Source organism: Vanessa tameamea, chromosome 19 (assembly GCF_037043105.1).
Source record: "Vanessa tameamea isolate UH-Manoa-2023 chromosome 19, ilVanTame1 primary haplotype, whole genome shotgun sequence".
NCBI lineage: Eukaryota > Metazoa > Arthropoda > Insecta > Lepidoptera > Nymphalidae > Vanessa > Vanessa tameamea.
Genome location: NC_087327.1, coordinates 8,459,646 through 8,472,666, shown reverse-complemented (window position 1 = coordinate 8,472,666; position 13,021 = coordinate 8,459,646). Strand labels below are relative to the sequence as shown.

Sequence of the window (13,021 nt, the reverse complement as noted above, 5' to 3'; positions counted from 1 at the left end):
ATATCTCGTATGTCGTATAAACAATCGACACGACTGTCTTATGAAATATTAATTTACAAGTAGTTTACTTTCGTTGTAACGAAATAAAAAATATATATATATTTATATATAAATAATTCATACAAGCCTTTCTTTGCCTGCTTAAGGTTCATCTTGGAATTCATATTTTAAATAAATACATGTAACATAATCCAATAAATACATCCTCTTACATTTCTTTTTAGATTATCACTCTCCTTATAAAACTTTTACGAAACTTTACGTAAAAAATATTAGAGGTTCTGTTGACATTAAAATTATAAAATAAATAAAACAACATATTTTAAAAAGTTATATTTATTCGAGTACATAACTACATCTTAAAATAAATGGATAATAGCTATTATTCCGCGTGATAAATATGTTTTAAGTTGATTTTAAGACACCTGCATCGTCACGTTTTACTTTATTCGAAAAGCGCTATCACATACATTACAAATACATGTTTGCATAGAAAAATATTTTACTTTGCAATAACAGTAGCTAAACAACATCGTGTGCGGGAGGAAACTGAGTCTCTAATTTATATAAACCCTACGCAGTAAGAGTAATATTTAATGGCACATGTGTGTACTTTATATAGTTTTTTTTAATAACATTTTCATATATTATGTAAATAATACAAATCAGTTAATTTCAGTAAAACTTGAAAGTAATACAAAGATTAAATCTATTTAGATTTCATCATACAAACTAATGTTCACAATTATAATCAATTCAAACGGAGGCCATATTGCAGTGTTCTATTTTAGTATATATTAGCATATAATTTACAAGTTATTCTATATACCTCATTTAATATATTAGGCTTACAGTGATATAATTTTTATGAAATCTAATATAGATTTAACCTTATAGGAAGTATGCAAGTCGTGTCGTCATTTTCATCGACATAAATATAAACGGGCGACACAAAGAAATTCAGTAGAAAAAATTATACAAGTCAGTTTCATCCCAGTTACAACATCGATAATTAATAAGTTGTTCCCTAAGTTTACTCAGAGTTTAATTGAGCAGGTTCTGTTACATCTACATTTACACTAAGTCAACTTTGTTGGCGGACAATGGTTGTTACAGTAGGCCTCCGATTACACGACTATTTTATACAATTCCATTAATGATAAAATTACATCAGAGTCAGTCCCGTACCGTCGCTTAACTGTCCTTATAATACATAACCCCATACTAAAATTGCAGAAAACTACTTCTATATTTTAATCTCAAAGCCTTCTCTCGTCGCGCGACCCCCGGGCTCCCGCGACGAGGGTCGCCGTAACATTGCGCGTCGGCTCTACATAAAACTATAACACGACAGACACAGATAGTCGTCATAATCGCCATAAAATACTCAATACAAAAATACTGTACAATTACCATAATTAATTATTATTTGAAGGTAATAAACTCTTACCGATGTAAATCATAAGCGGTTTATGCTCATAGAATCTACGCCCAGCTTTCATCAATAATACACCATTCACAAGTTATATACAATGTCTTTTAATATACATGTTACATAGACACACATCCAAATTTGATCCCAAAAACTGTAGTCTTTACCTCGTTTATTTTCTAAATTAAATAATGAGATCGAACGTAGTCATTCTTTATGGATTTTAATGAGTATGGACCGAAATGTTTGTACCTAATTTGTAAATATTATATCAAAAATGGATACAATTACGATAGAAAAACTGTATTTTATATATTTATCAAAAGATCAGGAAATTCATTCAGGTAATACTTTTCATTCATAAATATTTTCAATAATATCTTCTTTATTACAAGGCACTGATCGTTAACAATCGATAACTGTATTTTTGTTTCGTTTAGATCTTAGCATCTTATTCTTAAATAATAGCCAATATTAAAATATTTACTAGCAGTTCAAATAATTCGTATGAAAATACACACATGACTCTGCATACATACATACATACATACACTTTATGCTAAAATAAAGTCGTTTCAGTATATTATACATATAACTTTGTAAATAAATTTCCAGACATTCAGATCTGCCGGAAAATCACGATATATAAAAATATTGTTCGTTCTCACAGAGGAGATAGTTTATAAACTCTAACCGAGGGGCGAAGCCCCGCGCGCCGGAGTGTAGGTGGGATGCGATTTTTGGACTCGACAGCGCCAATTGGTCAACGCGACGTTGGAATGTTTGCAGACACCCGTCCGACGACATATATTTAAACGATATTATACTTTATTTTATGCTTCAATTAATCTAAGAGTCTTTGAATAACTTTGTATAGTGTCAACATCGCATTCCTATGGTAGCGAAAGTATTGAACGTCTGCCGCGTGGCGAAGCTCTACCGCGCCACTCGTGGTGCGTCGCGTCCGAGAGCTGCCTGGCGGCTCCAGCTCGCGACGACGTCCTCAGTGCTTCGACAGGTTCAGTGGCAAATCTGAAACATACAACGGACAATAAACATCTCCGTACTCGTCTACGGCGAAAGCCCACTCGAATGTTTTCTACGTGCGTACTACGTGCGTACCCGAAGTGGGCTCGTCCTTTGGGATGTGGTCGGACAGCAGCGGGTGCGCGAGCGGCGCCCAGGGGCCCGGCGGCGCGCCCGGCGCCAGCGCGTAGTGCATCCACAGCGGCGCGGGCGCCGGCGCGGGCGCGCGGTACACGTGCGGCACGTAGCCGTACCCGAACACGTACTGCGCGCCCGCGCCCGCCCACTCGTCGCGCCGGTAGGGCGCGGCCGGCGGCGCGGGCCAGGCGCGCGGCCCGTACGGCGACGTGGGCGCCGCGTACGAGCGGAAGGCGGGCGCCGCGCCGGGCTGCGGCGGCGTGGGCGAGTCGCGCGCCGCGCCGCGCCCCGGGGAGCCCAGCGTCAGCGCCGAGTACCGGTACCGGTAGTTGTCCGGGCTGGGGCTGAGGTCCGGCGAGTTGACGCTCGACGGCGACTCGGTCTTCAGCGAGGGCGGGTAGGAGTGCGGCGAGCGCTTCGCCTCGGGCGACCGACGCGTCGGGCTCTCGTCGGGCATGCTGAGCAGCGAGTGTATGCTGTAGCTGCTGACGTTCTTCGACACGGTGGTCTCCTTCCGGGGCGCGGTGCCGTTGTGGGAGCGGGACGACGCTTCGGCGGGCGGCTTGTGAGGCGTGTGGCTCGGTCCCGGCGACGGCGGATACGACGCCGTGCTCAGGGCGGGGACGGTCTTCGCCCTCCGCTTCGTCACCTGATCCTCTAGACTGACGCGCTCCATCTCCCGCAGGATGCGCTTCCGGGGCGAGACCATCATGTGCTCCTGCCGACAGCTCGCCAGCTTCGCGTTCACGAGAACGGGGAGCGATGCGATCTTCTCCCGCAGTCTGTCGATTGTGCGAGTCAATTCTTTACGCCTTATCGCGGATTTCGTTTTTTTATACACTCTTAACTTATGATACTGATATGGTTTTTTAAGTTTCATATGATAGTATTTCTCCCGGTCGAAATCCGTCCACCTGTCCTCCTCCATTTTCGTTTTCGAATCAGTCGGGGCATCGACGACATCTTCGCTTTTGCAACTTTTACTCTCCGGCGAGCCGACTTCGCCGTTTCGTTTCTTATCGGAGAGTCCATTGGCGAGAGTCTTGCGAAAGGTTCCGTTAGGTAGTGTGTCGTGATAGTTCGTGTCGAAGGGCCTCCTCCGCTTGAGTCGGCTGGCGGCCTGTATGTGCGCATTGTGCAGGGTGGTAGGCCTGCAGTAGTACATGGTTAGCTCTTTGGATAGGTTGCGGCGCGGCGTGGTCTGCTTCCAGCAGTGGTCGCGGTGCGAGGTGCAGGGCGAGGAGTGCAGCGAGGAGTTGTCGTCGGAGAGGGAGAGCGAGGCGCAGGGCGGCGCCGCGTGTGGCGGCGTGGGCGGCGCGGCGGCGGGCGGCCAGAACGTCTTACGCGGCACGGACACCCAGCCCGCGCGCTCGCCCTCGCGCGCGCTTCCTCGTACCAACTCCAGGATAAATTTTCCATCTAAAAAACAAAACATTGTATATTAAAATTTTGTACTTTACAGAACGCATTTATCTGACCTGACCGGACTCGAGCCATGGCTTAGAAATTCAAATTTAGACAATACTTAAATCTTATATCGTAAAAATCGCATTATATTATATAAAGATGGGTTTTCTTTTCTTTGTTATTCATAATATCATTGTTCACTTAACTTATTTGAAACATACGTTCATTTACAAGAAACTGTAACAAATTTGGAATTACATTATACTTATTTAATGATAAAATCACAAAAGCAATACAAATAATAAAGTGTCAAATAGAATACATAGAAACCGAATCCGAATGCACCTTATTCTATTTACTTAAGATATGATGCAGTGGACATAAGCTAACAGTACATAATAGTTGGCCATGATAAGTTTTATTTATTTGTAAGTACATTTACGCTTTGCAAACATAATAATATTAATAAAAATAAAACCTGTACTATCATTAATATTATAAGGGAACTATAAAAATTACATTAATTTGTTTTGACTATTAATCTTGTAGAAAAGGTAATAAGTTATACACCTATCTATTGATCAATTAAAGTGTTGAACCATGATGTTGACAAAACACCTTTTTAATCTCTTAATATGAGTGCAGATTTAAGTTATAATACACAATATTTTGAATGTGAATGATGGCAATTTGTGTGAGTTGAAATAAAGACCTCCAGACCGATTTCGGCCACGGCCAGGGGGTAACTACGCAGGACATGTTATAGATATAGACCACAAGTGTGTGCACAAACATAGGTGCACTCTCATAATCCTATGCAACGGCAAGCCCGATACAACCGAAAAAAGTATCACGCGGACCAATTGATTTGCGTGTCATTGCGTGTAAACGTTGTCAATTTCTAGAAACCTGGCTGCTACTAAGAATTTCTAAACAGAAAAGTCCAATAATTGTCTAGCTCTCTCCCACTCCCTATATCTAGCCACACAAACAATGATAAAGATGTAGAATGATCGAATCGAGTTCGCCATTTCGTTTCTTGTCGGTATATGAATATTCATAACGAGAATTATTTATTTGACTTCACATACACTACACATGCATATTATTAATTTCGGTTTATTAAAAGCACTGCTAAAATATTAACCTTTACATTCACATAATAAACTAAGTTATTCTCTATGAAGATGGAAATACATATGCCTGTTACTTGCACAGTTGCCAACTACTTGCACGTGCCAGTTACTTGTTATCTGGTTGTCTGTTATCTGGCAAGCAATTAGATTGCACAACATATCATTTACTGGCATGCAATATGATGCGGGTCTATGTTGAATCGACGGCACGTGTAATCTTACACGACAGCTACAGGCATGCCAGTAGATGACTAAATCTTTTTTCTTCTTCTCTTATTTTTTTGTTCTCTACTTAACTTAAACACACATTTTGCTGCTAGTGGAGCTATGATATTGCCATTGCAAAAACAAGAAATAGTAGGAGTGGCTTGTACAGTCTAGTGAACTGGCTGGTGTAGACTCCTTGCAAGCAATGGGCAAGCAAGTAAGCAAATGGGCCTGCCAGTTAATTCGCAACTGTATCTACAGAATGCTAATTACTCATGATTTAAACTAGCATGTGGACTACTGCTTAGTTTTACAGGCATGTGTATGTGTAACAGCCTTAGATTAAAACTTATGATACAAAATTATCTTTGATTTGATTTTGATTATTACAATATTAGATTTCCTTTATGACATAATGAAAAAAAAAAGCTTGTATGGAAATATTTTGTGAAATTACTAATAAAGATGTGTTAGTGTTAGCATAAACTTATTGTTTTTATTTTTAAAACATGATTACTATAGTAAATATAACTCTAGTAAACATAAGTCTCTTTGAAAAAAAATCTTTTCATTCTTTCATTGTATAATAAAGTGAATAATTAAACTTAATAATTATGTAAGACCCTGAGGTCATACATTCAAGTGTTAGCGTTCACAAATGAATGAAAAATATATTCTATATATTCAAAATATTCCAAACACATATATTACAAAAACAGTATAGTTAAAAAAAAAATATGATAAAATTCTATAAAAAGGTTTGTTATTAAATTATTCATTATCGACAAATTAATAACAAAAGGAATTACTTCTCTTATTTGAGTAGTTACTAACCTATGGAATGTATGATTTGCATATCTCGTAAGTGACACTTGCCCTAAATGTTTGTTTATAAAACAAAAATGTGCTTAGTCGGGGGTCAACTGAGCTGGTTGGTAAATATGATCATGTTTATTGAGATACTATCACTACTCACATTATATAATAAGGCTGGTAGGTTTTATGGACACAACTTTGACTTATTTTTGTATAGACATACAAACATTGATGAGCGTTAATTAAACTTCAATTATCCAAATTTCAAATATATATATATATATAAATATTACTAATATAATATACAAGCATGTCTATCTATTATAATATAATCATGCATACATTTACACCAGCTGTTGTATAACTGTTCTATATGTTCTATAGTTTTATACTCGCAAATATAGTAATCAATTTATTTTGGATTATGAGTAAATACTTGTTATTCATTTATTAATATTATATAAACCTCAATCTAATGATTTCCTAACTAAGCTTAAAAAAAAACACTTATTTTCTTTGATAATGTAAGTAATCTGTATAGTTAGGGATTACCTTTCCTGTGAAGGTCAGGTGCATTTTCAATTATTTTCCTACAAAAAACATTTTGGACACTTATTATTTGATGTATTTTATTCCTTTTTTGCTATATTTTAGAACTCCTGGCTTCAATTAGTTTTAATTAGCTAATTGAAACATCTAACATCATTATGAGTCTATTAAACTTTATAAGTAATAAAATTAGATTCCAATTTGGTTATAAGCAGTGTGTTTCCGCAAGGGTGCCTTCAGCTTCTTACAAAACAACAATGACACAGAGGTTTGCGCACACAATTGGCAACTGCTCACTCAAATGTAGCTGTATGTGTTTATCAGAGCATGAATAACTTTCTAGTTTTTCTTACTCTGATAAATACTCATACTCAAGTTTAAATATATGAAGGATTTCATTAAATATGAACTAAAAAAAGAATCTTATAGCATTAATTCTGTTTCAAATCAGCTCATTGAAAATTGCGGAATAATTTAAATTTATTTTTTTTATCAAAATAGACTTGACATTTAAATTTGACTGACCTTTATAAAATTTAAGCCTTCCACCCGACGCAGCGGGAGTTGAACTGTGCACAGGAGGATCGTCATTGACACCCTTACTACTGCTGTTGCCATTCACACCATGTCTTCTGTCTACTTCTTCTGTCATTTTGGTACATGTTGTCAGAGTTGTGTTTGTTCCTTCCTGTATATGCATTTCATTTCTGCCCGCTCATACAGCACACGAGCAACACTTTAGTCCGTATATTCTCGCCATCTTGCACCGAGTATCTACGGCAGCCCGACACACACCACTCGCTGATTTGCATCGACATTCAATATTTCCGTCAGAGTCCTCATCCTATTAGGGACACCTGCGGGAAGCTCGCCTGACACTCTCGTAAACACATTACCGACACGGTATCCACCGAATTCAGGCACTAATTCGATCAATCCCGTTTTTCAGGACACATTTACGAGTTCACCACTGCCTAAAATATTACAAAACAAAACCGTGATGCCGGATTCCCGATTATAATCGGGCCCACGACACAACTCGATAAAAAGCTGTTCGTTTTTCAGTACATAGTTCATTCACACCCAGCATCCATTTTGATTCGTTCAAAATCCAAATATAATCGTTCATTTTGGCCACAAATAAACTTGAAATCAGAATGCGTTGTTACATGCGTTCAGTTTTTACAATTAATTTTGAAAAAATCCATAAAATTTAAATTAAATTAATCGTCTTAATGTAATAAAAAAACATATCATACGTTTAACGTATAGCGCATATATATTTTGATTCAGTAATTTACCAATAAGATAATATAATCGACATTGTATATTTATAAAATAAAATCAAAACAGTTTATGAGTTTTCCAAAAATATATGATTGGTAAATATTTAAATTAAGAAATTATCCGTGAATATGGGATCATAATATACAAAACATAAAATTAAATAAAGGAAAATTATTATAAACTACTTTTGGTAGCATACTCTTTGGCATCCTTATTGCTTCTATAATCTACCGCTTAGACGCCATATTGAAATTTATTCCATCATATCCACTAATATCCACGCTCAAGGGGTGTTATTGGAAATTAAAATAATTTAATAAGTTATTTTGCTAAAATTAATAAAAAATAATAATCTCTATTTAATTAAAGGACAGTATTGAAAAATACATCTTTTAAAAGTGTTACTACACCTAATTCTATGTAGTTGCGTGCTTGTGTAAAATTTATTTTCTTGACACGGTTTTCGTTAATGTTTAGAAAGTTTTGTCGGTACACGAACACACCAATATGACGACGTCGGAAGTATCATACAATCGCAAAATAATATCAGAGGATTTATCAAATGTCGAATTCGACACTAGCGAAGATGTTGAAGTTATACCGACATTTGATTCCATGAGTCTTCGTGATGAATTATTACGAGGAATCTATACTTACGGTAAGACAACAATTCCTCACTTCTGCAGCTTTGCTGATTGTGTGTAGGTTATATTTTATTTCTGTTTCATAAACAATATGTATTGTTTTAGGTTTTGAAAAGCCTTCGGCTATACAACAAAGAAGTATTTTGCCAATTGTTAAAGGCCGTGACGTGATAGCACAAGCTCAGTCAGGTACCGGAAAAACAGCAACATTCTCTATATCTATTCTACAGTCATTAGATACCACACTTCGTGAAACACAAGTATTAGTTCTTTCACCCACACGTGAATTAGCTACACAAATCCAGAAAGTTATACTAGCTTTAGGTGATTTTATGAATGTCCAGTGTCATGCTTGTATTGGAGGAACAAATCTTGGTGAGGATATAAGGAAACTGGACTATGGACAACATGTTGTGTCTGGAACGCCTGGAAGAGTTTTTGGTAAGAAACATTTACTCTTGTACATTTAGTTAAATTCTATTGCTGATAAATAGGAATGCTCATTCTGGTCCCACTTCAGAAGAAAATAATATTTTACATATATTTTCACTAATTTTAATTGCCTACTTATATGAACACAAGTCTAAATTGAGAAAAATTATACGAAAAGCTATTAAGAAATAGCCTATGTTCTTTATCAACACTTTGTATCATAATGTACCATTTTTCATATATATATATTTAGATATCTGAAAAATTTAATGTATTATAAAGTTCAACCATAGTCCATCCTGTTATATTGTTTGGGCATTTCCTTTAAATCTTATTTCACTTACATAAGACAACTAAACATTTCAGTAAATTTAAGAAATAGTTTTATATATTTTACAATTTTAAACAGATATGATAAGAAGGCGTGTACTCCGTACAAGATCAATCAAGATGCTAGTTCTTGATGAGGCAGATGAGATGTTAAACAAAGGATTTAAAGAACAGATCTATGATGTATACCGTTACTTACCACCAGCAACTCAGGTTGTGCTTATCTCGGCTACACTCCCTCATGAAATACTAGAAATGACTTCTAAGTTCATGACTGATCCTATTAGGATTCTTGTTAAACGGTTCGTATTTTGATTTTAATTATATGCTCTTAATAAAGTATTCTAGGTTTATAATTTAAAATTTCTACACGACAGTGACGAGTTGACACTGGAAGGCATCAAGCAATTCTTCGTGGCTGTGGAACGTGAAGAATGGAAGTTTGACACTCTCTGTGATCTGTACGACACCCTGACAATAACTCAGGCTGTTATTTTCTGCAACACAAAGAGGAAGGTGGACTGGTTAACACAGAAGATGCAAGAAGCTAATTTTACAGTAAGCTCAATGCACGGAGACATGCCACAGAAGGAGAGAGACAATATTATGAAAGAGTTTAGATCTGGTCAAAGGTAATTTTTTAAATTGTTTGATATTTAAATAATGTTTCTTTTCTTGGAAACAATGCCTATACCGTTTTCATTAATTATATTATTAAATAAAACAATTTAAATGATTCATTTCTTGGTAATTAATATTAATGTATAATTTATAACTTAAGTTTGACATAATTATGATGTGAAATGATGAGTCTTTGATATAAATAATGGTTATAATTTTTTCCTTTTTAACTTACATGAACTAAATTCAATGTAATAAGATTCATATTTCTATTGCAGCCGGGTTCTTATAACAACTGATGTGTGGGCAAGAGGAATTGATGTACAGCAAGTCTCTCTAGTTATAAACTATGATTTGCCCAACAACCGTGAGTTATACATACATAGAATTGGTCGATCAGGTCGTTTTGGACGTAAGGGTGTTGCTATCAACTTTGTCAAATCAGATGACATCAGGATTCTTAGAGATATTGAACAATACTACTCAACACAAATCGATGAAATGCCAATGAATGTAGCAGATTTAATTTAATTTCTCAATTCTTTCTTTAACCTAAGCAGATACATATATTGGTAATTTTTAAATCTTGAGTAACTTTCTGTATGCATAAAAACCTATGATGAATACTTTGTGCAAGTATTTGTATTTAAATTACAATAAAATATCACTCTTAACTTGTTTTGTTTTATTTAATAGCCATAAGATATGAAAAATCAATCCATATTACAACAAAATAAAAATAATTTTATCAATATATAATAACAAGTGCATCAAATTTTAAACACAAATAAATTTTATATTATTTAATATACAAGAATCTACAATAATCATGATATTAAAGTTGATTTAATTTCGTAGTAATGTCACCAATTTTAATCTAGTGTATAAATATATATATTACAACTAAGTTTTTGGAATGTATCCACAATCATAATATATTTTACAAATTAATGGTTTGTATTTAGAAAGCAAAAAAATTACAAAAGGATGAGATTAATATTTACAATAAAAAGTATTCCTTAGCTTTAATCCTTATCCATGAATAATACATCGAATGTTTATATTTCACAAAAAGACTAGAAATAAAATTTAGATAATTTCTGAAACAAAATTATAAGCCAAAATAAGTTTTAGAAACTATGTAGCTTTAATTTTTTTTAACAATCATTTTTTTCTATGAACTGTAGTCATGTTATGTTTGAATCTAATTTTTACATAAAATAAAGAAAGATGATATAACTTAGGTACATAATTGTTAAATAAAAGCGAAAAGACATTGTTTTATGGTTAGGTTAGGTTAGTTGAATAATTATACAAAGTTTTTTGTAATGCAACATTCATATAAAACACTAAATATAACAGGTAGCCATCATTTTAATTTACACATGATATGAAGTTAAATAAATCAAGCATATTCAGATGTTTCCAATTGCTGATCCACAAATTGATGAATGACTTTGAACAGTTAATGTATGTAAATAAAAATATTATCTTAGGAACACCAATACAATAATCACCGCCTCTTAAAAAAATATGTAATAATTAATATGAAGTAGTTAATAAATCTATAATTTTTAAAAGAGTTGTAAACAAAAAATAAGTTTAACTTATATTTATTATATGCCTTAGACATAGATGAAGCTTTTCAAAAGGCACAGATTTCAAACAATTAAAATTGGATCATTTTTTTTAATGGTTCTACTTCACAAACAATTCCATACCATACCATTAAAAAAATAAAATAAAATTTTAATGATAATTTTTCCCTAAAAAGACCCATATTATTTATTTATGCTTTAAAATCAATTTATTTAATTAATTGTATTATATGATGTGATATAATGTACACATATTTTATTTAATAAACACTTGTTTAATTTACAATTCTGAATCAGCAAGAGCATTCCAACGCCTATATATAAATATTCCTATTGCTCCAATCAATAAAGCTACGAGGATTTCTGTCAACTGATCTAAGAAACTTGTTGCAGAATCTGAGGATTCCAAAACCTGTTGGGTATACTGTATGTTTTGTGGCTCAAAAATGGGTTCTCCAAGGGGTTTTTGCGCTTGCTCCTCTTCTCCTTTGAATGCTATTTGATTTAAAACAGTTTGCTCTTCTTCAGTTAAAGGTTTAGCGGCAGTAGAAGACAACAATTCAGCAGTTTGACCACATTGGGGGCACACCCAGTTGCTTGATTTTTTTGCAAGGATCTTTCGTTCTGCAGGAGAATAGTCTAAGGATCCAATCGTTCCTTCAGCTGGTGTAGGCATAAAAGCAATTAATGCCAATAACGCTGTCCTTATTGACCACGATGGTTGCCATGTCTCTGGGTGATGGCCGGATATCGATAAGCAAATTTTTTTGTTAACTTCGAACCTTCCATTTGGTGTTAATAGAATAATATGAGGAGGATGCATAGGATATTCTTTTGGCAATAATATCCTACCATGATATATACCATCTTCAAAATCAGTTCCCCTAGGGCCACGCACTGTAAAGTGCCACTCAAATAAATTGTCTTCTAGGGGTCTTGCACAATATTCTTCGGTAGCTTCAGCTAATTCAATGGCCTCTCGCATAAGGCGTTTTACACCAGGACATTTTGTATTGTATTTTTCAGCCATATTTAAAATATGCCAAAAATATACTTCGGGAACGATAAAGATCGCTTAATTTAACTTGAGTCAAAATATAAACGATAGGTAAAAATTGTCAATATTGTGGTAAATTAATAATTAGCTGTGACGAATTTATTAAAAGCTAAAACAGGTGATCACCAATCAGAAATGCACAGATGTTTAAGTGTTAATATTATGAAAAACACAGACAAATGAATTATCTACATTACTTGTCACAGAAATTTGACTATTGTATAGTAACAACATTGTACCCGATATAAGCCACTTTTGCTTTGGCGTTATTTTATAATGCGTTATATTTATCTTTATCTAACAAGATAAACCAAGTACCCAGTAACAATAATTGCAGAAGT

The 13,021-nt window shown here is 35.0% G+C and overlaps 3 protein-coding genes across 3 annotated transcripts; 1 reads left to right on the top strand and 2 right to left on the bottom strand.

The window, feature by feature from the left end:
• Positions 1 to 318: 318 nt before the first annotated feature.
• LOC113399426 (protein hairless) lies at positions 319 to 8,001 on the bottom strand. Its single transcript, XM_026638563.2, has 3 exons — positions 7,237 to 8,001; positions 2,555 to 4,015; positions 319 to 2,464 (listed from the first exon to the last, which is right to left on the bottom strand). The coding sequence occupies exons 1-3, from the start codon at positions 7,409 to 7,411 to the stop codon at positions 2,436 to 2,438; spliced, it is 1,665 nt and encodes a 554-aa protein (XP_026494348.1). The 5' UTR covers positions 7,412 to 8,001; the 3' UTR covers positions 319 to 2,435.
• Positions 8,002 to 8,265: 264 nt separating this feature from the next.
• LOC113399439 (eukaryotic initiation factor 4A-III) lies at positions 8,266 to 10,699 on the top strand. Its single transcript, XM_026638582.2, has 5 exons — positions 8,266 to 8,656; positions 8,748 to 9,083; positions 9,484 to 9,706; positions 9,782 to 10,036; positions 10,304 to 10,699. Exons 1-5 carry the CDS (start codon positions 8,506 to 8,508, stop codon positions 10,554 to 10,556), a joined length of 1,218 nt encoding a protein of 405 aa, XP_026494367.1. The 5' UTR covers positions 8,266 to 8,505; the 3' UTR covers positions 10,557 to 10,699.
• Positions 10,700 to 11,317: 618 nt separating this feature from the next.
• Positions 11,318 to 12,877, bottom strand: LOC113399451 (ubiquitin-conjugating enzyme E2 J1-like). Its single transcript, XM_026638594.2, has one exon. The coding sequence runs from the start codon at positions 12,651 to 12,653 to the stop codon at positions 11,904 to 11,906; it is 750 nt and encodes a 249-aa protein (XP_026494379.1). The 5' UTR covers positions 12,654 to 12,877; the 3' UTR covers positions 11,318 to 11,903.
• Positions 12,878 to 13,021: the final 144 nt, after the last annotated feature.